The sequence below is a fragment of the Apaloderma vittatum genome, unplaced genomic scaffold (assembly GCF_000703405.1).
Source record: "Apaloderma vittatum isolate BGI_N311 unplaced genomic scaffold, ASM70340v1 scaffold21315, whole genome shotgun sequence".
Classification (NCBI taxonomy): domain Eukaryota; kingdom Metazoa; phylum Chordata; class Aves; order Trogoniformes; family Trogonidae; genus Apaloderma; species Apaloderma vittatum.
The window spans coordinates 5,617-32,469 of NW_009719074.1; the positions used below are offsets into that span (position 1 = coordinate 5,617).

Below are 26,853 nucleotides of genomic sequence, written 5' to 3' on the forward strand. Positions count from 1 at the left end.
ACCCATCGGCTGAGGCAGCAGCAGGCGCGCGAGAAGGCTCAGCAGATGTACGCAGTCACCAAGGGTGTCCGGAGGTGGGTACTGCCCGGGGAGGTGAATCGTAGAATCCTTAAGGTTGGAAAAGACTTCTAAGATCATCTACTCCAACTGTCAACCCAACAAGGGTTGAAGGGTGAGCAGGGATGGGGATGGTGGCAGTGTCCTACAGGACCTGGGCGTGAGTCACTCTCCCTTCCAGGTTTCATCTCTCCGAGGAGGGGGAGTGGCTGGTGAAGGAGTTGGACCTGGCTGTGGACAGGGCAGAGGATGGATCGGTGTCAGCCCAGGATGTCCAGCAGCTACAGAGAGAAGCCATGAAAAGGTGAGATGCTCTGACCTTGCACAGCTGTGGTGGCATTGGAGCTGCTGCCCTGCGGGCCACAGGCAGAGAAGGGAGATGGGGCAGGGTAGTCCCAGTCCTCCCTCTCTTCTCCCCTAGGTTTGATCTGGGAGCGGTCTGTCTCTCCCAGTGGGCAGTTAGCTGCAGAAGGCTGCCCCAAACTGGGAGGGAGCATTTGAAGTTCTCTAATAGCCTCTTTCCATGCTTCCAGCAAACCTTCCCTTTGCCCTTCCAGATCCCGGAGGAAGAAGTGGTGGAATGTGGTGGACCAGCGAGTCTGGGCTGGAGGCACCGAGTCCGAGATGTTCAACAAGCTGGAGAGCATCGCCCTATCCCCCACCCCACAGACCCCGGTGCTGGGCTGTCACATCAGCAGGGCCCTGGAGCCCGCCGTGGCCAAGGGGGAGGTAAGGAGGCAGCTCTGCTTCTGAGCTCTCAGCTTTGCTTGTCTTCTCCAAAACAGCAACTCCCTGGTCAACCCTTCTTAGATGCTGCAGACCCAGTAGGCTCTTAGAGCCATGCAGGAAACCCATTGCCTCTTTTTTTTATCTGGATGCCATTAGGAAAAACCCAGCAACCCCAAATTTTTACGAGACTTCTCCCAGGAGCTCTCCTGTATTGGGACCAAGCCCTGGAGCCCAATGGTCTCTTAGCATCCATCTGTGTTTCCTTTCACCAGTTTCTGACCAGCAGAGTGAACTGGGTGGTGCAGAGCTCGGCTGTTGACTATCTGCACCTCATGCTGGTTGCTATGAAGTGGCTCTTCGAGGAGTTTGACATCAAGGGGCGCTTCTGCATCAGCATCCACGACGAGGTGCGCTACCTTGTCCAGGAGCAAGATCGCTACCGGGCAGCCCTCGCCCTACAGATCACCAACCTCCTCACGAGGTGAGACGTGGTGGCTGTGGTGTCTCCTGGGGACAAGTACCAGGGCCTCTGGGGTGGGACAGGGCCAGCTCTAGGGGCTGTGCTGACAGCGAAGGCGTCAGCTTTGCCTGCAGCGAGCTGGCGCAGAGCAGTTTTCTCCTGCTTAAGGGAAGTTGGCAGTGCTGGACGTTGCAGTTCCACCACGCATGACTTGGGTGGCTAAAAATGGAGCTCGGCTGCGATTTCCATGTGCTGGTAGGAGGGGAATATCGTCAGCTTTTGGCTCCTGTAGAGATGGGGCTGATTGGTTCAGCTGGGCTGCGAGCACGTTGCCCTTCCTGTTCCTCAGGTTTGCGGCTGTCGTGTGGCAGCAGCCCTTGAGCTTGATCAAGCAGCAGGAGCCTGAAGCTGTCCCCGTCCCTCGCGTCCCCACTGCCTTCAGGGGACAGCGAGGGGCATGGCCTGTTGTCTTTGCTGCCCATGCTGTTTCCCCTTGTGCAGCACATTCCTGTTGCTTCCCTGCCCCATGCAAAGTGAAGCTCAGCCTAGAGAGCTTCTGACCTCAAAGGGCTCCTTTCAGTCCGGCTTTGGTTTTGCCAAATCCCCTTCCTGGCACTGTGGTTATTCAGGAGCCGGCCAAAGCCGAGCTGTTTTCTCCTGTGCTGAAGCAGGGATACAGCAAACAGCCTTTCCATGCCAGTGTGGCAGGCACAGCGGGGGTGGACGCCCCAACATTCGTGCTTTTGTGCTGGCTCCTGCGAGCACAGGGCTTCCTGCTGGGAAAATCCAGCATCTGCTCTGCCTGGGAGGATTAGTGGGCAGTGGAGGGCTGGGTTCTTCTTTTCTTCCGAGGAGGCTCAATGTACTGTTACTCTGTTCCTTCCACAGCTACTTTAGCAATACTTGAACCTCCTGCTATACTCAGTACTTAAAAAAAAAGCACCTTGGGCTTCCAGCTGCGGAGGGACGGGGCACAGAGCAGCTTGTTGGGGATGGCTGGTGTTTTGTGAAGCTGTGGCTGGTGAGAGCCAGGTGTGACAAAGCTAAGGGTGAGGTGTAGGACCATCCCACCTGGCCTCTTGTTCTTCTAGGTGCATGTTTGCCTACAAACTGGGCCTCCAGGATCTGCCGCAGTCGGTGGCTTTCTTCAGTGCAGTGGATATTGACCAGTGTTTAAGGAAAGAGGTGACCATGAACTGTGTGACACCATCAAATCCAACCGGGATGGAGAAGAAGTACGGCATCCCTCAAGGTGAGTGGTGTCCGTGCAAGTTTAGCCTCCCTTGTAACTCCCTCTGCAGGAGCCTCCCCCACCTCAGGCTTCTGCTCCTTCCCTGCTCCTCCTTAGCGCGGCACAGAGAACAGCCTGGGCATTGCTGTGTTCTTCCCCAACACTCCCCAGGCCTAGAGCTGTCCTCTCCACGCTCGTTATAGCCTGCTGATTGCTGCGAGCAAACATTCAGCCCTTGGCTGGGAGCTGCTTTGAACAGCTCCTCCTCAGCCTTTACCCAGATGAGGAGAACCTCATGTTTGTTCTCCCAGCCATTGAACACATCAGTCACTCTGCCCTTAGGTAACCTTTATTAGGAGTCTTACAGGTGGAAGGTGCTTTTAGAAACAGGATTTGTGTTCTGTGGGCAAAAAGGGTGCTTATCTTTTCACCAAGAACAAGGCAAATTAACCAAGCGTGCTGCATCAGGATCAGCAAAAGTGTAACAGCAAAACTGGCCTTGCCAGAGGAAGCTTTCACCTCTCTGCCTCTCAGGAGCCCCACACAGGAGTGAGCTTCAGCTCCGAGGCAGAAGAGCTCATGTTTCCAGCTTCCCACTGGTGCGTTTGTGTCAGCACACAAGTTTGAATAACAATTTAAGGGCTTTTTTGTGCTACGCATTCTCAACAAGCAAATCAAGACCGTCACTCTTAAATTACGTGGTTTCCGAGTGTACCGCAGCACACAGTGAACTGATTGTCCCATTGTCTTCCAGGAGAAGCACTGGATATATATCAGCTAATTGAAATAACCAAAGGTTCTCTGGAGAAGAAATGATGACGCTAGAGTGCCAGAATGACAGTTGTCCCCGGATTGCGCGCCAGAGCCTGTCTGTCCTTTCAGAAGATCTTTTGGCAGGGACTGATCCTGGTCACTCCGTTTCCTTTCTGCTCTAAGAAGGGATGTTTCAGGGGAAGGTTTTGACAGCAGCAAATTCAAATAGCAGAGGCTATTCCAAGGGCAGCAGCCAGCTGTTAAAACCTGATACGGGGGCCACAGTTGCTGCTTGCGCACCTGTGGGCATGAAGGCAGAAGTCCTAGGTGTTTGGCAAGAGAAAGAACAAACCATCGCCTCCGTACGTGCAGTTCTTCCAAGACCAAGGCGAGCCTACTGCAGAACAGATGTGGTAGGAGGAGGCAACAGTGCAATCTCAGCTTTATTTTTTTCGCCGTCTCTTCTTTTTGGGTTCCTGGTTCTCATCTGTCTGCTCTGCTGTGCTGTTCTGGAGAGGGAAGGGAGAGAGTAGCAGCACAGAGTGTGATTGGTTTTGTGTGACCAGTCTAACGAATGTTTACTAATGCAGGAAACCAGATGTGCAGAGCAGGATTTAGCTCTTTGTTTTCCTGCCTAACAAAAGGACCTGAACATGTGACTCCTCTCACCCGCTGAGACTTTCCCTGTGGATCCCCCAAATTCATGCTGGAACTTAGACCACTGGTTAGCAGTGGCACAGGACAAGGACTGTTTTGCTTGTTGAAACACTCAGGAAAATATGGACAAGAGCACCAATAAAAACCTGGACAATCATCAAGTAAATGGTTTGGGATTGTTTTTTTTTTTTATCCAGCACAGGTTGGGCCACCTTCACCAGCATTATCTAGTAGAAGAGATAAGTCTGAGGAGAACGATGCTTTCTGGAGTTTACCCTGCCAGATACTTATCTACAAAAGTTGACCTGGATACAAAACCACTTTGCATTGTGCTGCAAAGGTCTGATCCTCAGAAGTAATGCTGATAGGCCTTTCTGCTTGCTGAGACAAACAACAAAGCCTTAAGAGCAGTCTCACTTCCCTAAGACCAGAGGTAGAGACAACTGGTGCATGGAAATAAAGGTCACTCATGGCAGAGGGCTGGAGTGTACGGGATGTTAACCAGACTAATTTCATTCCTTTGTGTCAGCTTGGTATTAAAGTGAGAGCTGGCCTAGGGAAGACAAACTCTCCTAATTTCACGGTTGGCCTTAAAAGAGAGGGAAACCTGTTGGTAAAAACAGCTGAATGACTTCTGACCTGGTCGTTATCTGGCTCATTTTCGGCATCCTCTGTGTTATGCTCCTGCAACGTGCTGTCCAGCATGGATGCGTTGATGCGGAAGTCCCGGGAGGTGCTCAGCTTCATATATTGCATCAAGTTCACCTGCAGCAACCAAGGTGAAACAAGGGAGAGAGGACATGATTCCACTGACATCTTGGTTTAGTTTTCTATCCTGCCCAGTCCTTTGCACAGCCCTGGGATTAAGTCCATCACAGTAACAATGCAGGACTGAAGCAAAAGGTAGGTGGAAAAGCACCTGCCCTGTGCAGTCCAGTGGCCCATTTATATCTTCCTGAAAGCCAAGTGATTAGCAGTTACTCTCACTCCCATGTAGTACCTCATCGTAGTATATTTATCTTATGCTTAGGGAACAGGTGAAACCACACGTGGTGAGGTCACAGGCAGCTCTGCCATTGACACCAGCTGCTCTCAGCGTGACAGCAATTCAATAGTGATGGGCAAAGGCTGAAAGAGGTGTGAGGTCCTCATGCCTTCCTAATTTGAGCATTAATAAAGACCGAAAGGTGGACCAGCACTAGTCCTCCACCATGCCGTTGAGCCCACTGTTCTGCTGAGTTCAGGTCACGGAAGAACTCTGCTGTACACTACCTTTGATTTCTTGGAGAGAAGGATAAGGAACTTCTCATATTGCTCTATTGCAAAAATCAGGTTTGGGATTGGCTTGGTCTTCCGCAGCACCTTAGCCTGAAATGGAGAAAGGAGGGTGGTAGGTCACATTTGGAAGTGAACAATGACTCTGTAGCATGACATGAAAACAGCAATGCTCCTACTTTAGAAAAGCGTCTGCAGTAGCCTTGCTCCGTACCACTCCTGCCCCAGCAAGTCCTGCCAGTTTGTCACTGGTTTTAAATTGACTCCTGCAACAGTTCTGCAGGGAGGCTCTCCCATCTATTGTCTTGGCCATAAAAGCAAAACTTTCTCAGCTCCAGCTCTGCAAAGGCAGCACACACGTCCCGGCAATGCACACGTTGCTGGTTCACCGCATCTTTGCCCTGTTTACCCCCCGTCGTGTTCGTTCCCTAAGGTGAGAGGGTGGTAAAAGGACACACAGCATTTCAGCCCATTTCCATCGACTCGGGGAACAGCCAGAGCATACTCATGGCTTTTAAACCCTGGGACAAGTGAAGAGACAAAAGAAATGCTGGTGGGGAGCACCAACAAACAACATGGAAGACCAGGAAGCTGCCAGCCTGCTCACTTGCTCCCAACCAAATCATCCAGTCACTGTCAACTGCCTTACTTTAGTGGAATCCACTACTTCAGTACTGAGATAAAATTAAGGCACACTTAAACAGAGTGCAGTATTGGTTCCCGTAAGTTAGCTCATTTCTGTAATTTCATATCTCCTCCCAAGTGATAAAATACCAGAGAAGACAACCTATCCAGACTTGACCTTTATATCATGTCTGTGAGCTTTTAGGCTGCAGTTACTGAAGACGGCTTTTTTTTGGTTGGTTTTTTGTTTGCTTGGGATTTATATTTTTTTTAGGCTTTTCTCTGAAGTTAAGGTAGAATAAATTTGATTTTTACTTAAAGGCACAATGGACAATTTGTCACTCGTGATCTCTAAGAAGCTACCAGGTAATACAAGCCTTGAAGCATGATCCCAAGTTCAAAAACAGCACACGTTCTAACAGGGAGTGAGTCAATCTTACCATGACTGTGGAGACTGCAGCAGCTTCATCCTCTTTCTTCTTCTTTTTCTTCTCTTCTGCAATGCTTAAGCTTTCGCTGTGGATGTTCTGAAGGAGGACACCAAAAGACGTGGCATTAGAGGGTAGGCAAGGAAGAGGCAAGGTAAGGCCAGAGAAGTCTGGGCAGCTAATAGCATTATTAGCTAGATGGCAGAAAGGCAGTGATACAAGAAGGATGGAATTGGGAGTATTCTCAAAAAAAAGGAAAAAAACCCACAAATTTTGTAATTTGTACATTGAGAAATATGTATGTGTGAGAAGTCCTCAGGAGTGGTAGCTCTGCACACCCCTGCACCCTCCCCAGTATGCCACGTCTGTGGTACAATTTCTGTGGCCCCCGCTGAAGTTCCTCCAAGCAGCTAAATCCCACCTCCAGCATTGCCATCTTGGGCACCCACGTTACTTTACAGTGGGGTGACTGCAGTGGTGCTGACTTTTATTTGCTGGTGTGGTTAACAGCAGTAGTAATCTCATCTTAAAAACCTCACAGCTACAAACCAGGTCCCCAAACATTCCTCCTTCCCTACTCAAGCAGAAATCGGTATGCTCGGTCCTAATGGCGCTGAAATTTTTTATGCTAGTATTTGACAAAGTAAGGCTCGAACTACAAGAGAAGGAAGTCATGTCAAGAAGATTAATAATCCCCAAGGGTGCCCACGTACTGCAGCTGATACGGCGCTCCACACCAGGCAGACTGACTGTGATTTTGCCAGTTAATTTACGCCTTACCTGTACATAAGTAATGAACGAGTAACACTGTGGGGTTAAATGGGAACCTGAGAGCTTCACCTGCAAAGGAGCAGAGAGGTTGTCGTTACTTTTAGCACAAGGCAATGAGCTGTTTCCTCCAGCAATTTGCTCACACTCACCAGCTTTTCTAGCCTTCCTGGAATCGTATTCGAGGTGCTGTGGCAAACCTGGATATACTGCAAGGGAAACATAAGAGAGTTTCTTCTATGTTTCCAGGTAGGGCTCAAAGCAGCTTGTCTCCTGGCACAGTGGGAAGGGGAGGATTTGCAAGAACTATCCTCCCCCAGTGGCTTGCTATATCCCAAATGCCGTGTCTGCATTCCAGAGCTGTGAGAGAGCTAAAGGAATTCACCACCTTGTCTCAAACGAGTTCCACTGGCCTATTCTCACGGTCCAGTTCTCCTCTACCCCCGGCTTCAAGCCTTAGACAGGAATGAGTGGCAAGCGCAGGCTTGCTGAGCGCTGCAAGAGCACCACTGCACACAGAGGGACCTACAAGACACCCTGGAAAGAGCCACTCCAAGCCATGCGCAGCCAAATTCAGCCAGAGAGCAGCCTTCCTTTTGTATGACTGTCACTGCTGCAGAAAGGTCACGAAATTGAGGGCGTGAAAACCAACAGAATAAGGACTCACTCCTGCAAGAGATCAAGAGCCCAGTCCTGAGTGTGGCTCCTGCCAGGGGTCACTGTGAGCTTAGTGGAGCAGATGGGGAGAAAAGTTTTTAGATCCCAGCCAGCCCACTGTCAGCAAAGCAACACTCACATGTTTGATGAGGGAGGTGAGAATTGCGTATGTCTTGCTGAGGCTTCTCAGCAGCGTGTCCACACAGCTCCCCGCTGGGAGTGCTGTCTGCACCAGCTCATGAAAAACTGTCACTAGAGTTCCCAGCTGCAGAATTACACCTTTCTCCAGAGCCTGGGTTTGGTTTGATGCCTGAGAAGAGTCTTCTAGAAGAAAGAGATGAATACCTGGTGAATGTGTGTCTAACGGATCCAGTTATGCAGGTGGGAGGCACAAAAAGCCACCTTTGCGTCTGCTGCAGAAAGCACCAGGCAAAACCATCACTGGAGGGATTTTGTGGCAACGCTTCCTCTTACGTTGCTGATGTTGAACCAGCTCAAGGGAGAGTTTAGTCTGTCCTCAGATGATGCTACCTCAAAACCTCAGAATATCTTTTTGCTATCTTCATCTGGTTTTTAAAAAGATGTAGCAGTAAGAAGTGGAACACTTTTATTACCTGATGTGTCTGATCCCAGGCTGGTGAGTTTCTTGATAACCCAATCCACCTCTTCAAGGACCTTGTCCACCTGACCCAGAACAAGTAGCTAAGACAGAAACACCAATAACAAAAGAGGTTCTTGGAGGAGTTTGGCACAACAGGAATCTACAAGCCACTTGTAGCGGTGTAGCCCTGGACACCACAGGTTGTTCAATATACACTATTTTGACTCACACAGACAGTAGGAGCTGCAGTCTTGGCATTCACTATGGCAAAATGGGACTGGCTCTCCACTTCTATGTCCTGGTTGGAGGAAAGAAAACAAATTCTAGTGAGTAAAACTTGAGCTGCTGTCACATACTTTGTGCCAGAGATGACAGCACAAAGCGATGAAGAGTTTTCCATCATACCTCATCTATGTCTCTCAGGCAAGCGTGGATGTCTTGTGCGAGCTCACGCAGCAGACTGACAGGACTCTTGTACAGAACGTGGAGACTGAAGAGCAGAGACAGCAAGCCCTTGCAGCAAGTGATATCCTCTGTGGGGCCAGGAAAAGGAAACAACACATTACCAGGTGCAGAGCTCCCCTAGCTATTTAGGAACATCAGACATCCAGTGAGGGAAAGTCTCAGACTCACTACAGATTTAACAGTCTGCACGGCCAGAAATGATAAACAGCAAGTGAATATCCCATCAAATTACCACTTACAAAAGCAGAGTGTACAACACCGGCATCCCATAAATATGGCACGCTGGAGCCCTTGGCTCATAGAAGAACGACCAGCAGCACTGAGGAAGCGCAATACAAACTCTGTAATCGCGAGTAATATCTTTCCAGAGTATAAATTCAGATTTGAGCAACACATGTGCTAAATAACAAATGAGAGAAGTCAAGGAAGTGGCTTCTCTTTCTTCACTAACGCTAACATTTATAGAGATGGAATTTCTTCCTTAATACTCGTGCTAATAACCACACTGTTGTGGCAATCTGCCACAGAACGAGACCTGAATGTATCTGTAGCAAAGAGGTAAAATCAGGACAGACAACAGCAGAGTTTCTAAGGACATGACACATTACATCTAAACACGCTCCTCAAAGCTTACCAAGAGTGTTTTCTTTGCAAACTTTGACAGTCCAAGTGAGGAATTGAAGGAACTGTATGAAAAGAGAAAAGGAATCACGACTTTGAAGCAGAATTCCAAGCATCATCATCATCATCAAAATAATAAATCAAGACAATTAATCACAGCAAAGGGAGATAAGCAGAGTCCCTTTCTGGCAGAAAGGCACCCAGCCACAATCTCTGACTTTCCACAATGGACACTTAACCTACTAACAAGTGAACAACTGAGACCCAGGATGGGGGAATGACTCTACATTCCCTTGGACAGAGTAACAGCTCCATTTAATTTAAGGTAAATGATGAATGCAGACTTCCGGCATGCTTTTAGTGCAGACTCTAGCTTGTAAAATTGTGGCACTTTAGAAAATATCTCCTCACATGGAAGGAATTAGGCACTCAGCCAGTTTAGACTGGTCACAGGACTGCTGGCCTTTTTTGGCTCCATTCCCACGTGGAAGCCACACCACAGGCAGGCTCTGTTAGGAATCCCTGGCTCAGGTAAACAAGTGCTTCTGACTCAAAGTGCCGACGGCAGGATCAGAACGTGCACGAGTTGGGTGGGAAGACAACTTGTTCCTAACTGTCCTCTCAGATGTGTGGTAAGAGTGTGCTTGATAACGTAACAAACCTGTCCCTGTGCCCCAGCGTGGTCTGCAGGAGAAGGCAGAACACACACACACGTCAGAGCCCTCAGATGTCAACCCAATCTGATCATTTTCTTCCCACGCCTGTGGCTACGACACCGATCCCTGCCGCCCCGTGAAGGCTGTGAAGTACCTCCTGAGAGGCCGGATCCAGGAGCTTGGACAAAGCGGAGAGAACCGCGACAAGTGACTGCGTTTCCTTGGAGTTGAAGTCATCCTCAGTGCTGCTGAGCTGGTTCACCAGGGACCTCTGATTGTGGGAAGGAAAGACAGACTCTCTGAGTGTGCGTGCTTGTTGCAGGGCCATTTTAGGAAGCAAATAACCAGCTGAAGCAGATATAGGAATTGGCAACAAGGAGAATGACAAAGAATATAAAAAGAGGACTCTTCTAAAGAGCAAGTGTCGTTTTTTGTTATGAGTGCTTACATAGAAGCCTGCATATGACTCAGTGTGACTCTCTAAATACATGTGCACCTCAATCCAGCTCTGCACAGCACCCTGAAGAAGGTTTCCTTATGGATCAGAAACTTTTCTAAACTGCCAGGGAATCAGTGTCAGAGTTGCCATCACATACTCAGTCCTGTGGTCAAGCAAGAGAGAGCTAGCAGCATCTTCTGCCAAAAAAACCAGTGCTTTGGAACACTTGCAGCACACAGTGGTACTTACCTGAAACTGTCGGATCTGGAAGGCAGCTTTCTCTGTAACATTAATATCCGCTTCTTCTGCGTCACCATCAGTAATATCTGGCAGAGACAGAGAGGTGCAGAAAAAAGCTAAATGCCAAGAGCAGAATACAGGATTTATTTCCAAAAGTGGGAAAGACTGCAACTGCTCACAGCTAGAGGAGGCATACAGACTGCAAAACCGTGGTGAGCACAAAAATGTGTTAAAGGCAAACTTAAAGAGACAAATGTTATATCAGACCCCACCTATCCTCTGCTGACACGCTGAAAGCTCTGTAAAAGCAGGCGAAGGCATCTCTGGAACTGGCCTCTGGTGGGAAAATCAATGCTGCTAAGCCCACCTTGCTACTGAGGGACAAAAATTAGACCCCTCTCTCCCCACACAGGGCAGAAACCAGAGCAGAACTGCGCCATGTGCGTACCCAGGGCTTGTAGAAACTGGGGGATCCTGGCAGCGTACTGCTGCTGCACCATGTTGAAGATCCGCAGCAAACCTTCCAAGCACAGAAGTGAAATGCTTTTGCCCTTCTTCTTCCCTGGCTCTTCAACAACAGTGGGAATCAAAGTGTATCTCCAAAGCAGAACCCTAAAGGATGGGAGACGAGTTAACATCACATGCTCCAGTAAAGCTGGCTGCATCGTGCAAGAACTAGAACAGGGCTAATCACAGATTCTACTCCTAGGATCGTATTTTTAACATAACTAAATTGGAAGGTCTTTTTCCTGTAGGAAAGTGGAGGGAGAAGAGATCCATTTTTAAAAAGATTTTGTTTCATTGACAGCAAAACAGCTACTGCATTTTCCTGCACAGCTAAATAATTTAATTCTTTCCAGGTGCCAAGGGACCTTCCAATCCCATTTCAAGACCATCTTTATACACTTATTTCTTCCACTCGGCTTTCCCTCTGTCTCAGACTACCCAAACACTGACCACCGGTGTCAAATCTCTCAGTGACAAAAAGAGCTTTTCTCTTGGCAGTTTGAATCTGTGAAATGTCAGATATCACTATAGGGCTCTACATAAATAAAATCAGAAAGGTAAAGGCAGCAAAGCAAAGTGAAAACCTTTGAAGAAAGCAAAGTTGTTTGGCTCAAAGGACACTTTTTTATTTGTGGGCAAACATCTTTTTCTGGCTCCCCTAAGCCCACTTCTTCCCTTTTTTGTTCCCCTTCCTTCCTTCTCATTAGTTCTGTTGCCTGCACAGATGATCTTATTCTATTTCAATGTCCAATCACGCAAAACATGTAGCTCACATGTAGTCCTAATGACTGTAACAAAAATAGCCTCTATTATTTCGAGCGAGACACAAAACAGGCATTATTCATGGCAGGGGTAATTTGCATTTTGTGCTCTCTGCTGGCTGGGATTTGAAAAGACCCCATGCAGATATGACCTAGATCCCAAAAGACATTTACATGCTTAACATTCTTGGATTTCCAAAGGATTAGACGCATGAATGTCTCCGAGCATCTTGCAAAAGTCCTAAACAAAAGTCTTCTAAAGCTTGTGTCCTTCTTAGATCTGTTCTGTACTGTAGCTAGAAGTGAATTTTAACTTTGTTGCATCCCAGAGGCCTCAAGATTCCAGCCTGTAACCATCCTATCTCCTCTGTGACAATGAGTGATGAACTGGAAGTCAGAAAGAGGCTGAAAATGAGAGTTTGATGGTGTTTGGTTCTTCCAGGCCGAGTAGCATTATTAGAGCTGTATCACTTACTCTGGCACAGAAACTGTAGTGCTTCCACTTGATTTCTCAGGAGCAAAGAAAGGCAATGATCTCAACCCAGTAATAATAACTGCTGGAAACTGTTATAGACTGCATTCTTCTTTCAAAACCCTACCTGAGAATCAAAAAAACCACCCAAAATACATTACTGCCTTTTAGGGTTGATTTCTTCACGTGTCACACTGACTCACCGCGTGATTTTGCAGAGGTTCTGAAACATCTTCTCAGGATTTTGTCCATCTGGTCCATCAGTCTGTCCTGTTTCCTCCAGCTGCTGCACCTTCTGCAGAGCTACACTGACAGCATAGTGCAGAAACTCTGTGCTGGAGCGCAGAACAGCCAGGCTCTCCTCATGGCTTTGGGCATTGTCTCTGAAAAAATCAAGAGCACTCTCAGAGGGTGCACTGAGAAAGCAGGGGTGCCCTGCAAGATTCAAAATCTAAATATGCATTTACAAATAAAACCATTAGCTGAATTCAGGGTGAAAAAGACCATTTGTTTTGACAGCTTTTAGTGAACACTCAGAGGATAGAGTTCCACCAGCTTTTCCAAATACACTGACAGACACAGTTTGAATTGATGTCTGTCTCTGTTCCATAAAGGACTGGAGATTAAACACTGGTCTTTGTTGTCTGGGAAATGGCCCAGGTCTGGAAGAGCAGAGACTCTCCGAGGTCTTACAAGTCACAGGCGAGGTCCAGGAAAGCTGCTTTGTCAATGCCAGGAGTGGCACATCTCTGCTTCCTGCCTAGACTATGATGGTCTCCAGACAAGTGCTGTTACCACGCATGCTTTGTACAGAAATGAAAATGCATGCACTGCGCGTGCAGTGCACGAGACATCCAGCACAGACACCACAAAAGCAGCTTGTGAATAGTCCCTAAAGCTACTCCAGATGTGTCAGCTTCTCACCTGAACAGAGCTGTGAGCAGAGTAGATATAAAACCCATGGACAGGAAGCTCCGTGCAGTTTTGTTGCCCAAGCTAGATTTGTTCTTTCCAGCTTTCTCCTTCAGGATTTCAGAGAGTTTGTTGTAACAAGCAAACAGGCCTAGGACATCCTCAAACTTGTTCTTACTGCAGTATAATAGTAGAAAGCATTAATGGAGAAAATCCAGTCTTATAGGTTCTCATTTGAAGCTCCAGTTGCCAAATTACACCACGACACTTTCTAAATGATAAAACCATGACCTATGACATCTCCTCGCCTCCCCGACAGTGTATACCTCACCCATTCCTCCTTGACCTGCTCTTCTACAAAATGTCACATCCCATCTGCCACAACACGACATGCAACAGGAAGACACGCCCCAAGGTTCTGTAATTGCTGTGTCACAAGGCACTCACTCCAAAGATACCATTCTGATTCTGTCTGGGCGCTATTATCCTACACTTGCAACGAGGCTGTACTCCAAAGAGCTGGGCACGGCAAAGCACAGCTTGTGCTGGAGGGTAAGATTTGTTGTTTTACCTGAAATGTCCTATGTTGAAACTGTACTCAATCAGGACCTCACAGATCCCCATCACCTGAATGGCATAGATGTTATTCTTTACACCGACACCAGAAGAGGGAGAAAAATCTGCTGATTTATCCTAAGAGGTAAGGAAACAAGTGAAAAAGCTTTTCAAACCTGACAAGAACTCAGTGTCTTCTTCCACTGAGTCAAACTGAAAATCTGATTTACCAGTTCAAAGTCTTCCAACTCGCTCTTGATCATTCGTTGTGTGACAGATTCCAGCATATCTTCAAAGTTTTGCTCAAATCCCACATCCTCCTCCTCCTCCTCATCTTCAGCTCCTTGGCATACACGCACAGTGCTTTTATACCAGGCGAGACAGTGCTGGATACAGCAGAGCAGATGGGCCTGGAGGAAGCAGCCACACATTCACACTCAGCCTGCGAGCTCGAGGTCACTGGCAGAAGCAGACACAGGCCAGACTATTCCAGTTGGATGCAAAGAGCCATAGTGGCCTTCGGAAGGTCACATGAGTCTTGAGACTATGCTTCATTCCCAGAATGAGAAGGTCTATAATCCTACACACAGCTCCCCAGTTCTAACTTCAATGTTTTCTGGGATGTAAAGACTTAACTTCCGCTGCTCCCTCAACCCAGCTCCCTCGACTGCTGAAGACAGAAAGGGAATTTCCAAAAGGGCTCTCACTCGAGCTGAAGTGTTTGCTCCCCTCCCGGGTGTGCTATTGCAGCACAGCACAGAAGCTTCCTTAGGGGAAAACAAAGTTATTAATATGAATTTGTTCCCTTGGAAATCCAGTGAAACATTGAGGTATCATCTCCAACAACTTCAAAGGAGCAAAAGCAAAGGGCAGATTGTTCCCCCTGCTACACACACAGGGAATGACTGTTTTGTGTGGAATTAAGTTGAAGGGGTGGGGGGGGAACCCCAGGGTGAGCTCAACAGAGGATAACAGAACTACACTATTCCTAGAGAATTTTGCCCATAACCACTATGCTAGCAGAGCTCTAATAGACAGCCTGAGACAGGGGTGAGATGCCCAGCTCTACTGTCATTAAAATAATTGCTCCAGGCTAGAAGAGGCTGAGGGAACACAAGGTATTCAGTTCCTGTGGCAGCACAACTAAAAGGCTGTGGAGCAGACGAGCTTGCAGCTGTGGCCAGCCCTTGTAGCTCTTACCAGTGGTTCTTGCAGAAAGATTTGATCTCCTTGAGCCATAATGCATCCCTCAAGTTTCAGTGGAGGCAGGAGGTCTGGCTGGGGCAAGTAATACTGCTTTATCTGTCACAGGAAACAAGAAATAGAAATAACCTGTTACTTGGTAACTGAGCTTCTTAGGTTGTTTGAAAACAGAATACGATAATCTTTATACTCCAGTGAAAACTGGCACTGTAATAATGAGATTGTACATGTACATGAGCCACGTCATCTGTTCTATTAGTAACTGAAAATCCCCGCTTGAGTTGCTTATGTACCTCTCAGCCAGGCCACGTCAGTGCCCTAAAACAAGTTTCTCTGACCATTTGCTGCTGCGTTGCCTCAACGTGCAACATCGCTTGTACTTCACCTGTGGCGCTACTCATCCTTTAAGCAGCGAGGAAAAGTAACTGCTTCTGCTGCCCGTGACTCGCACCAAGTGCTCAGCCCTGGGATGGCACCCAGATTCCTGGCCTAAGGGTGCCCATGGTTATGGAGGCTACACTTGGCACTACACAAATCTAGGAAAGACCACGCTTGCACCAACTCCTGGCTGTTTGGCACACCACACGAAGGAGAATCGCTCTGAATAGTGATATAGAATCAGAACCCAGCAGGGAAAGTTATACATTCTTTTCCAACCTAAACGATTCTATAGTTCTATGATGCTATAAAATTTTGTACATTTGCACCAAGTGCCCATTAAGTGCCCACTGCTACCCAAAAGCTGCCTCGGTTCTGTTCATGTTCCTTTCTCAGACCCTATACTGTCATGGGGAAGCTGGAATTAGTCAGCATGAACTCTACGGGTGATTAAAGGGAAGAAAATTACTTGTCTCAAAGAAAGCACAGCCTGTCCAATGGATTGAGGAAATGTGATTGTCTTGTTGCCATGAGCAACACCGTTGGGGGACGAGTTAATCCTCCCAGATCCTACATGGACTTGGGTATTGTCCCGATGGGAGGATAGCAATAATAATTACTGTGTCAACACATATCCTTGGGGAAGTATGGGAGGGTAAGTGCTGTGCACTGCTGAGGAACAGGGAGCACACCAAGCACTTCTCTGGGTTCACACTTCTCGCAGCATCTCAGAACTGAAGGGTTGGAAAGGGCTCCAAGAGCTCCTTTCTCTTCCTGTGACAGGATATGAACCTGTCTCCAGACGCTTACCTAGTCTGCTCTCCCAGCACAGCAGGGATTTGAACACCTCCTTAGAAAAGTGCTACAGCACTTTAAAACATGTTTCCAACGTAAGGGAGAACTATTTGCCCAATATTTAACTGAATCGCTTGCTGTACTGGTTGCAGTGCAGAATTCTTAGAGACTCTGCAGCCACACCAGGCAGCAGTACCATACCTGGGACAGGAGCATTTCCATGATAGAGCTGGCCAGCTGGGAATTCCTGCGAAGGACATCATAAAAACCCTGAAGGTGGGAAGGACAGGTTGACTTACACCACACAGAAAAAGAACCACATGCAAAATAAGTTGGCGTCACAAGACAGCGATGACCCTTTGGCACCGCGAGGAACTGTGAGGAAGTAACAATGTGCTCAGTGTCAAACCCCATACCTGCAAAGGCACCACAGAAAGAAGGTATGAATCAGAAAGGGCATGAATTTCCTCCCAGGGGCCCTCTCACAAGATGTATCTCCCTAGCAGCGGTGGCACCAAGCCCAGAGTGACTTTCACTGCTATTTAACACTAGCACTAGATCCAACTTCAAACTGTGAAATCTTCTTCAAAGGCAAAACAAGACGGTGGGGAAACTGTAGGAGGCAAAAAATCCTTCATCCTATCGGTGGACGGATAAAGCACGCACAAGTCTTACAGCAACAGTGACGAACACTCCCAAAACTTTCGGCTTACCAAAGGTCAGTCCAACCAAGTCAAGAAGGAAACAAACAAAAAAAAATATCTCTGACCTGAGTGGTTTTTTTTTTCTCAAGGTGGTACACCAGGAGCTAAGATACACACCCAAAAATGGCTCTTCACGTTAGGCCATTTGTCACAAGAAGTCTAAGGGGCAGAAAAGCCCTTATGGAAACTTGCAAAAGGAAGAGGAGAAAAGATTGATGCAGTCTCTGAGGAAGTTTCCCCTTACTCTCCAGTCAGGGTTTTTTCTTGGAGTCTACTCCCTGCAGCTCTGCATTTATCCAGTGCCTGTTATCCTACTCCTCTCTGGGCATCAAATATGCTTCCCATCTCCTAGGCCACACCACAGGAAGAGAGGCTTTGTTGCATTTTTGCTCTTAAGCAACGTGTGAGATAAGGAAGATACATCAACGTGTCTTCGGGCTTGTTATGGTCCAGAATAAAAAGAAGCAGAAGGATTGGAAAGAAAAAAACTCCCACTCTTGGTACTTGTCCCATGAAGAACACAACTGAGGTGATAGGTTGTTTTCCACAATATTTACCTTGGGCTAGAGCAGAATCAGACTACAGAAGAGCTAGTGGTTGTTTAAAAGGAGATTGAAGAAACTGTGTTTACCTCGTATAACATGAGTCGAACATCCGCTTGCTGGCTCAAACACTGCCTCAGGCTGCCCAGGATTTCAAGGCAGAAGGCCTCATTAGCTGCAGAATTATAGCAGGCATGAACATCTGCCTGGACCTGAGAGGGAATATTAGTCATGTTATACTGCTTACAATTCCCAAATATGCCAACACAGAAGCGAGGCGATAAGGAGTCTGGCCCCTAAACAATCACTGAAATGGTCCTCAGTGTGCTGCCAGGCTCTTTATCGCCATCACAGAGCAGAGTGAACGCTCCCCAGAACACTGGTGCTGTAAGAAAGACTGACTCTGAGAAGCAACGTCTCTAGGCTGGCTTCTCTTTGCACACTGAGCATTCCTCCCAGGACTAATCCTTACTGAAATGATACTTGAATTTTGGGGAAACTCTCCACTCTTGAGTTGTTTCAAACAGTGCATATTAAACATGCGACTGTCTCATAGGTCCACATCCAGCAGAACAGCACTTACCTGAGTGGCACCGATGGCCTGGCTGCACTGGGAAGAGGACAAGCTGCCCAGAACCTTAAAATTTCTTAACAGAAGCAAAAAGCCAGCAACTGCAGCTTTACGAGCATTGAGATGCCTATGAGAGAGGGGGAGAAAAGAGAAGCATAAGGAAAAATAAAAGCAAGAAGCTCAAAAGGAAATACAAGACCAACTCAGCAATTAAAAAGGGTCCATAAGTATAGTGACTGGGCCCAGTAGAACTGTACTCCCCAAGAGGGCAGCACAGGCCCAAGTAGTTAAGAGCTTGGCAGTTTGCTGGGAACTCCCTTGCCGCTCACTACATTCAATTTCCTTTCTGTCCTTGCAATGCTCACACTGAGGGAGAGCCCCAAGCCAAGACTCAAGTGTTAAATGTCCCCTGAAAAGTGGAATGGGAGTCTCACAGAGCTCAGAGTTGGAAAATTCCTCACAAAAAGCTGGTGTTCCGCTTCGCTCACTGAAACCCCAGGTCATTTCCAAGACCAAGTCCCTTGCCTTGAATAATAATCCTAATTAAGAATTCTGTATTCATAACCATTCACTGCCCAACAAAATCTCATCTACAATCACAGCATTATGAAGAAGGTGGGATGGCTTGCTCAAAGCAGTACCAAAACAAGCCTGCTGCTCTACCACCTCGTAAGGAACCAGAGGGATAGTGGCAGTAGTTCCTTCCAGACTCTCCCTCGCATCTGGATGTACTCAGCTGTGTAGGCATATGTTGGAATTGGTTTGAATTCTGTCTATGCATTCAGAGTTCCCAACAGCTTTCTGAATTTCCAAAGCCCGTTCAGCTGGGGGCTGGGATCTGTGTCTCAGTTCAGTAGAGCTGTGACTGTATTACAGTCCTAGGCTAAAGGGGTACGACATGTTCCTGTATTTATGGGAAGACCACAGTAAGAAGACATTTAGCCAAAACAAACAAAAAAATGCTTCTGCTCCAGAAACATAAATGACTTGTAGAAATCTTTTCAAAGAATACCTTTCCCCGCTTACCTGGAAAAGATTGCTTTTTGGAGACCAAGTATCAGGGAGTCCCTCACTGACATGCTGACTTTGAGCAGAGGCTGGAAAGGAAGACAGACTTTGGAGAGAAAAGCACTAACACGTGCCAAGCCCTTGGGGCATCTGAGCTCATCTTCCTCAGGCCCATCTGGCCCTGCATTTCTAATACTGTCGTCAGTACAGCAGGAGAACCAAAACATTTTAAAATCATATAAAAAGAAACCCAGAGAGCTGTAGCAATGAGACACCTTAGCAGGTTAGTGAGGACACAGTGAGAAGGTTTGGGAAAAGAACTGTTATCTCCGGATGAGACAAAGGAGGTAAAAGTTTAACGCCAGGGCAATATCTCAGCCCAGGCAAAGAGAAATCCTGACATGGAGCTTGGAATGAGAAAAATCAACATGACAGCTACAGCTGTTCAGCTAAACACCATGTACATAGTTTTCTACAGTGTGCAGCATCTGGGCATCTTCCAGATGAGAGGTCAGCATGGAGCAGTTTCGGTACCACGCGAGACTGCACCATATGCTTTTTGCTAGAGGGCACATGCAAATCCATGCTTGAAGAACAGTTCCATGCTACATCGAACAACCTACAGCAGAGTATGAGGGTTTATTTTACGAGGAAGGTTATTAAATCACGCATATAATTGTGGCCTAGAGCTGTCATTGGAACTAAACTAGCACGGATATTCATGGAGGAACGGAAAGCTTTACCTGTACTGCCCGGAGGAGCCCTTGCACTGTGTCGATGGGCAGAAAGGACAACTTGTCAAACATCTCTGTGACTTTGGAGGACGAAGTCTGAAGCACAAGAGGAGCAGACACAACAATATTCGACAGCAAGGCTGAAAAACAAAAGGACAAAAGGAGCAGCTGCTGCCAAGAGTGGCCGAAAGGTCTGAGCAAAAAAATGTCTACAGAGCTAACAGTTACAGGATAATCAAAGCCCATTCATTACAAAGAGAGGTTGTGATAGGATGAGTTTGGAAAATCTGAGCTCTGCTGCAGGCACAAAGTGTAAAATGCTCACAACCTGGCTGAAGGGCCTCACCCCACCAGAGGGCACTGAGGTATAAGAGAAGAGGCCACAGCACAGGCATCTCGGCAGCTCCAGCAGGTCCCAAGGACCTGCCCAAGGACGAGGAGGAAGACAAGGCTGGGAACCTGTAACAAGTTACTGACTGATACTAACGTTCTGTATGTTAGCTCCTCCATGGCAACTGCCTGCAAACGTGTTTTTTACCTGTGATGAACATAAGGTAACCTGATGCAGCTGACACCTCGGTAAGAGGGGAAGGGACAACTGATATTCTTGGCTTCAGGTCACTTCAGTAGGAACTTGAGCAAGCCAGCCATATCCTGGGCTCCATCAAAAGAAGCGTGGCCAGCAGGTGGAGGGAGGGGATTCGGCCCCTCCAGTCTGCTCTCGTGAGACGCCACCTGCAGTGCCGTGTCCAGCTCTGGAGGCCCTGCTCAGTGCAGGGACTAGTGGTTGGACTAGATGGCTTTTCTTTAAACCTTCCTTCCAACCCAAACAATTTTGTGATTCTATAACTTGTTCTGAGAAGCTACATTCTGAGTGTCCTCAGGATACATTTCTCTCTTTTTCCTGTTACCTATGAAGTGGCTGACAGGAGACACTGTTTTTGTGAGGACTCTGTTCAGGACCTGCTCAAGAATATCACTTCTGATGGGCTCATGAACCTGAAATGAGAAAGAACAACAAATAAAAATCAAAACCTAATTTAAGATATTCCTCTACCTCACAGCACAGGCCTCATGCAATATAAAGCAAATCCAGATCTGACAGGTAAGCTGGGACTGGTTGTCCAAAGTCCCCTTTCAGCTAAACTGAAACAGATCAATTCAGATTTCATTCCAGGCCGATCAGAACTAGCACATCAGAGAGGCACACACACACACTTGGAACAAAACGAGTCAAAGGGTCTGTGGGATACAAGTTTACCACTCCATGCTGGTGTCAATCCCACGTCTGACAGATTTTCTTTGTATCTCTGAATTTCTCTATTTTCTTGTCAGTTTCTTAGAAACTGGGGATTAGAAATAGGGATTAGACAAACGTCACATAGCTGGAACAGATTCGGATTAGGGCTTTATGAGGATGGTCTCTTCCAGCTGGACAAGGACAAACAGGAAAGTAGCGTGGTTTGTAAGACACTCATGATGGATACAGTGGGCAAAGTTTTGACACCATATACCAAGAGAGAATAGGAAGAGTTCCCTCCCTACTCCCCCCCCCAAAATCCCCAAAACATACATTACCTTAAATGTTTCTAGCAGGATACTCGCTCCCAGTCTGCAAGCCTGCTGGGCTGGCATTTTTGAAAGGCCATAACTGGTATCAGCAACTTTTCCTCCAAAGGGCTTTTTTGGTTCATATGATTCCATTAAGCTGAAGCCAAGATCCACCAGGCCCTGAGTCACATGGTCCCAGCCAAATGCACTGAGGAAAACATTAAACAGACCAGGAAAGAAACAACTCAGTCACAGAAAATGTTTAGGTTACAGCAGTCTAAAGTAAAATCTTCTGGAGTCACTCCAGGGTCCTAAGCAGCAACGAGAGATGCTCAGTCACCCCAGGGATGATGACATCCTTCACAGCCCTGTGACTGTCTTGAGGCTGAGGGACAGGAGCTCAGCACAACACGTCTCGCAGCCCTGGTTCTGCAACCATCAGACTTCCCTCTCCAGTCCAAAGTTTTCCTCGCTATGGGGAACGAGGTGCGCTCAGGTCTGACGAGACTGTGATGGTAACCTACAGCTGGGACACACAAACATCCTAGTGATGCTGAGATCTTCAAGTCAGAGAGGAAGAGAGAAGAGGAATCACAGAATCACAGAATGTTAGGGTTTAGAAGGGACCAATGCCTCACATCAAGCTAAAGCCCAGCTGGAGACAGATCACAGAGCTATGGCACAGGGTGTTTAAAGGACTAACACGTGCGGGGGAAGAAAACAGTGAACTTATTGCTCACCCCTTGATCAGACCAAAACTACAGCCACAGCATGACTCCTGACATCAGCTGCTTTACCAGTAAGAAGCAGGGAGGGTCCAATTTTAGTCCTTTGCACCACCAGATGCCAAGATTTGAGGCAGAGGGGGCAGACTTACACAGCTGCATTTTGTTGCTCTTATTTTAATTCACCAGTATAAAACTTGGATGAAAACTTTGGATTTTGACATCTTTCCCTCCTGGCACCTAGTCAGCAGTATTTAGCAGCCCGGCGCATTCAAGAAAGGCTGAAACTCTCCCCCTCCTAAAGCCCACTGAAGTGTTCTGCAGCACAGGGCAAGAACTCACCTATTTTTCACCACTTCCAGAATTACAGTGGTTACATCATACTGTTGAGGAAACAAATCCTGCAGAAACTTGGAGGCCTGAAGGAACTGCAGGTCCTTGCAGCTTCTTGTGATTGATGTTTTCAAGAAATCAAATATCTGGAACATAAAATCGTTGAGTGTGAGGAAATGATCTTTGAAATGGAACCTGTATAGTCTTGGGTATGCTCCAGTAAGAGCACCAGCCAGAGCACAAGTTCCAGTACAGCCTGCCAAAAAGCTTAACTCACTTCTTTCTCAGGACAAACACACCAACCTCATTAAGTGCCTCAAGGAGGGTAACTTGCTGCCAGAGGCTCTTCAGGTGGCCACCACAGAGCCAAAGCATTAGAAAAAGAAGGCACTGCTTTTCTTCTCATCCTACAGTACCAACCCACAGGAATCTGGAAAATGCTGATATTGCTCTATGGTCTTTTCTAAAGTGTTCAGTAAACTACAGCCTTATCAACGATCTAAAGGCCTCCCCACAAGCATCCTGCAACCATTCTGAGCCTAATTCTGATGGGACTATCACCTAGCCATGCTGCTTCTCCTTTACAAGGAGTGCAGCATATAACCCATGGAAGTTCTCTGCAAGCTTATCACTCACATACCTGCTCTTGCAGTCTGTGTTTTACTGCAACCGACAGCAAAAGAGCCACACTGAAGGGACGCAGGGCTCTACCAGGGTCCTTCTGTTGCTCGGTCTAGAAAACGGCAAGCAACAGTCAGAAAGATTGTTACCTCAACTGCAGATTCAGGGAAACTATGGGGCATGCCTCTCTTCAGTCAGAGTTCTTGTTAAAGCAAACATGACTGTGATCATAAAAATTATTAAATCCCTTCTACAGGCAACCAGTCAAGCTTTAAAAAAGCTGTTTTAACAGCTTCACGAACAGTGCTGGCTCCACTTTTGTCGTACCTTTAGATGTCTGATTAGTTCCTCGCCGAGGTCCTCATCCAGGTTGATAACAGAAACAATATGGAGAATAACGGTGCCTTCCACGTGGCGGAGTTGGTCTAGGGGTGTTGTGGTTACCTCAAGGTCCACTGATCTGTAAGTTTTATGAGAAAAAAAAAAACCAAGCCATCCAAAGCCATAAATCATTTATTTTGTATCAAGGAGGGCATACTCGTACAAGGTTTAACAAATCAAATTTAAGGAGCCCAGGGCAGCACCAGGGCAACAACAAATACCCAGTTAATAAAGAAAGGGGATGACAGAGAAAGAACTTACTGTGGAACCCTCTCTTCTTCGTTTTGTCTCTTATCCAACTCATTGAAAAAACTGATGATTCCTTCTAAAACAGTCTTCTTACTGCCCTGCAAAGCAGGACATAACAGTAACGTGCTAAGGTGCCTGCAGTACCCCAGAGAATTCCCACACCAGTTACGAATGTCGTGGCATCTTTTATTCCCCTTCACAAATTGCTGAGGTGGGGGAGAGCTCTTATGTGGCTCATTTCCAGATGAAGCAACTCTGGTCTAGTTTGCCTATTTCTTTTGACTGCACTTATTGAAGAGTTGGAAGGAGCGAAACCTCTCAGATCTTCTGTTGATTCGTTGTTGGATTTTTTTTTTAAAGTTGTTATTAATTCAAAATGATCCTTTATGTTATTATCAGTTGGGAAGCCTTTCAAACTACAACCCAGAAGACAGTCACTGCATTACTGTAATAGCTGTAGCTATTACTACAGCGTGCAGACCATAGAGAGTGAGCAAAATCATGCTTAAGAATACTGAAAAAGCCAATCCTTTCTGCTAGGTCTGTGCTCATCCCGTATTTCCCAAAGGTAAATTTCTTTCACCATAAGAAAGATCAAGACTGTATCTTTCTCTGAGCACTAAGCTTCTTCAGGCTAGAGGGAGTTAAGAGAGAAAAAAAAAAAATCAATACTGACGTCCTGCTCCCAACAGCACAGTCGGGGAACAATCAGAATCCCTGCCAAAATCCAGCCTATAGCTCAGTCTGCACTTTTTTCTCATGGTACATACTTAGCTTTTACCTTTGCAGAAAGCAGCAGCAGCTGATAGACCAGAGGGGGAATTTCCTGCAGGTCTAATTTGGAGAACATCCTAAGCACCTTTTCCATGACAAACTGCAGCTCCTCTCCAGATAATGGAATATCCCTGTTGAATCAAAGATGCAGCCTAATAATTTTCACTGATTTCCTAGCGAATCCCATCGCTGATTCAACCCAAGACTAGACAAAGGGTCCTCATGTACAGACAGGCAGCGAGTGCTCCCAAAGTCCTCACCAGAAGCAGTTGCCACAGATCCCTCGACACCCTGCCACTCTCCCAGGATACTCATGAACCTTTGGTGCTTGAATTCCCTCCACATTATGCCTGTTCATTAATGTGGTGCTCATTTGCCAGGGCTCATTTACACACGGAATAGAAAGCAGGATGCCATGCCCACTCTTCGGGGCGTGCCTGCCCAGCTCTGGTTTGTATCCAGATGGATCCAACGTGGATGTTCACTGACCAACCACCCACGGGGTTGGTCTGCCTGGTGTGGGCAGACCTCCCATTTGTACTTGCCCCAAACTATGTGTGAAACAGGACATGGATATATGCCTAAAGCACAAGAAAGCGTCGACATTGAAGGGAAAAAGAATTACCTGAACATATTAGCAAGATGTATTACACTCCGGGGATCCCATCTGGTAGAACAAAAATATATGGGAAAATTGAAAGCAAGCAGAATCATTGCTCAGCCCTTCCCTCCTCTTACATAATTAACCTGCCTGGACTTATAATGGTTCTGAATTGCCTTAACCCCCACAGTAACAAATATCAAGTAAGGAACAAAAATGAGCACTTCTTGAGACCAGTTCACGCAACACTATCACAAGATCTGAGAACAGGGTGTTCCTTTGCCTTTCCAGCCAGAGAAGACACTGTCACAGAGCGCACAGATTCAAAGATGACAGACGAGGACACAGATGGTGACATCCAGCTCATCAGGTCTTTTTCAAAGCACCACATGAAACCCACTGTTTTGCCACCTGCCTAAGAGTTGGCAGAGATGTACGTACTTGCTGGAGCAGAGGGTATTTATCAGCTGTTTCTTAAACTCTTCCCCATTCAGTTCACCTGAAAAAGCAAAAGTCTTTTAGCAGCTCATTCCAGAGGAAGGGAGGACAAGCTGGGGAGAAGGAACTGAGAGGGGTTACCTTGCCCATAAGCCAGGCTATCTTTCGAACTGGCCAGTGCAGTGAGAATGGTGGAAAACAACTCCAGGGATTTCCCACTAGACAGGCTGCCGCTTCTAATAACGTCAATGAACAGGGTGGCAAGCTCAGCCAACGCTTGGCCTGGCAGCTGGCGAGCCTGCGAGAAGATACAGCAACATGGAAGAGCCTGAGGTAGTATGCAGGAGAATTCCACACCTACGTCCAAACCGTCACCAAAAAGGAGGGAAAAGACATTTTCTGCAGTGACATATTCTCCTAAAAGGAAAATTCAACCCCACGACCTCTATTTTGTACTGACCTTATAGAACAGAGCAGTAAATTAAGCTGATGTAATTATAGGTTTGGTGGTTTGAGTCTAAGTATTCAAAGATAATCATGTTTACACACAGAGAAAAGCAGTGAAAATCACACAACTCATTTTCCTCAGAGGCCTTGTGAAGTATCTCAATTTACATAGGAAGTGATACCCATCAGAGCACAGGGAAAACAGCTGAAAAGAGCTTCTACCTCCAGCATCAGCAGTCCTATGATTTCAGACACCTGGGCCAAATGCAGGTCCCCTGACTCCACTAGTGGGACGCAGTGCTTGTAAACCTGAAGCCTCCTGAGAATACCACTTCGCTGGGAACAAGGGGAGCCTTATAATGAGAAAACAGAGTGGAAAAAAAGTTACTTGAGTAACAACATGTTGCGAAACAACAGGAAATTACCAAGGTTAAACTGTCACCAGATTGTAACTCCCTATTTTATCTGTCAGACAAAACGGATTATAAAAAGAAAAACAGAACACAATAAATGAGAATCTCCTGGATAAAACAGCTGAGGCACTCAACCCTGTATCACATCCTGTGGTTCACTCAACCTGCTGCCGGAGATGAGGGAGTGTCACATTGCTGAGAAGAATCAGCCTGGCAGTTAGAACTCAGCTGGCCTGCTCAGTTCTACTCCAAGACACCTCAGGCTTCCCAAAAGTAAAGCTCACTTACAACAGGTTCATTAAAAATCCATTAGCCCGGTTTACTATTTCGCCAGACCTGTTCTCAGGCTGCTTGTGTCCCTGCGACAGCCCTGACCGGCTGGTTTGTACCAAAAGTGACACTTCCTTGTGTGCTGACCCCTTCCTCCACCCAGCCAGGCTGTAGCTCACGGGCAGTCAGCTGGGCTGGGGCCACATCCCCCTCCCCACCCACCCCCGGCAGCTCAGCTCGGAGATCA

At 47.0% G+C, this 26,853-nt stretch overlaps 2 protein-coding genes across 2 annotated transcripts in view; one reads left to right on the plus strand and one right to left on the minus strand.

Annotated features, from left to right (window-relative positions):
* Positions 1-3,293, plus strand: part of POLG (polymerase (DNA directed), gamma) — a gene marked incomplete at its 5' end in the record, with an annotated part of 8,580 nt that extends 5,287 nt beyond the window's left edge. Inside the window, 6 exons of the mRNA XM_009870506.1 lie at positions 4-74; positions 239-361; positions 615-786; positions 1,059-1,267; positions 2,338-2,498; positions 3,232-3,293. Coding sequence (XP_009868808.1) covers positions 4-74; positions 239-361; positions 615-786; positions 1,059-1,267; positions 2,338-2,498; positions 3,232-3,293 — 798 coding nt within the window. The remainder of the gene's footprint in view (positions 1-3; positions 75-238; positions 362-614; positions 787-1,058; positions 1,268-2,337; positions 2,499-3,231) is intronic.
* A 380-nt stretch (positions 3,294-3,673) lies between these two features.
* Positions 3,674-26,276, minus strand: FANCI (Fanconi anemia, complementation group I; the record flags this gene model as incomplete). The annotated part of the gene is made up of 35 exons (XM_009870507.1): positions 3,674-3,739; positions 4,527-4,652; positions 5,160-5,255; positions 6,227-6,313; positions 6,995-7,054; positions 7,135-7,191; positions 7,779-7,963; positions 8,254-8,341; positions 8,470-8,538; positions 8,646-8,773; positions 9,340-9,391; positions 10,137-10,253; positions 10,671-10,747; positions 11,110-11,273; positions 12,605-12,784; positions 13,326-13,490; positions 13,885-14,006; positions 14,099-14,278; positions 15,069-15,170; positions 16,446-16,514; positions 17,580-17,702; positions 18,074-18,188; positions 19,088-19,158; positions 19,813-19,943; positions 20,715-20,802; positions 21,382-21,562; positions 22,422-22,558; positions 23,053-23,145; positions 23,361-23,493; positions 23,676-23,761; positions 24,445-24,568; positions 25,063-25,104; positions 25,480-25,537; positions 25,618-25,774; positions 26,146-26,276. Coding segments are annotated over 35 exons (3,860 nt in total), but the record flags the coding sequence as incomplete, so codon positions are not given.
* Between the last annotated feature and the right edge of the window lie 577 nt (positions 26,277-26,853).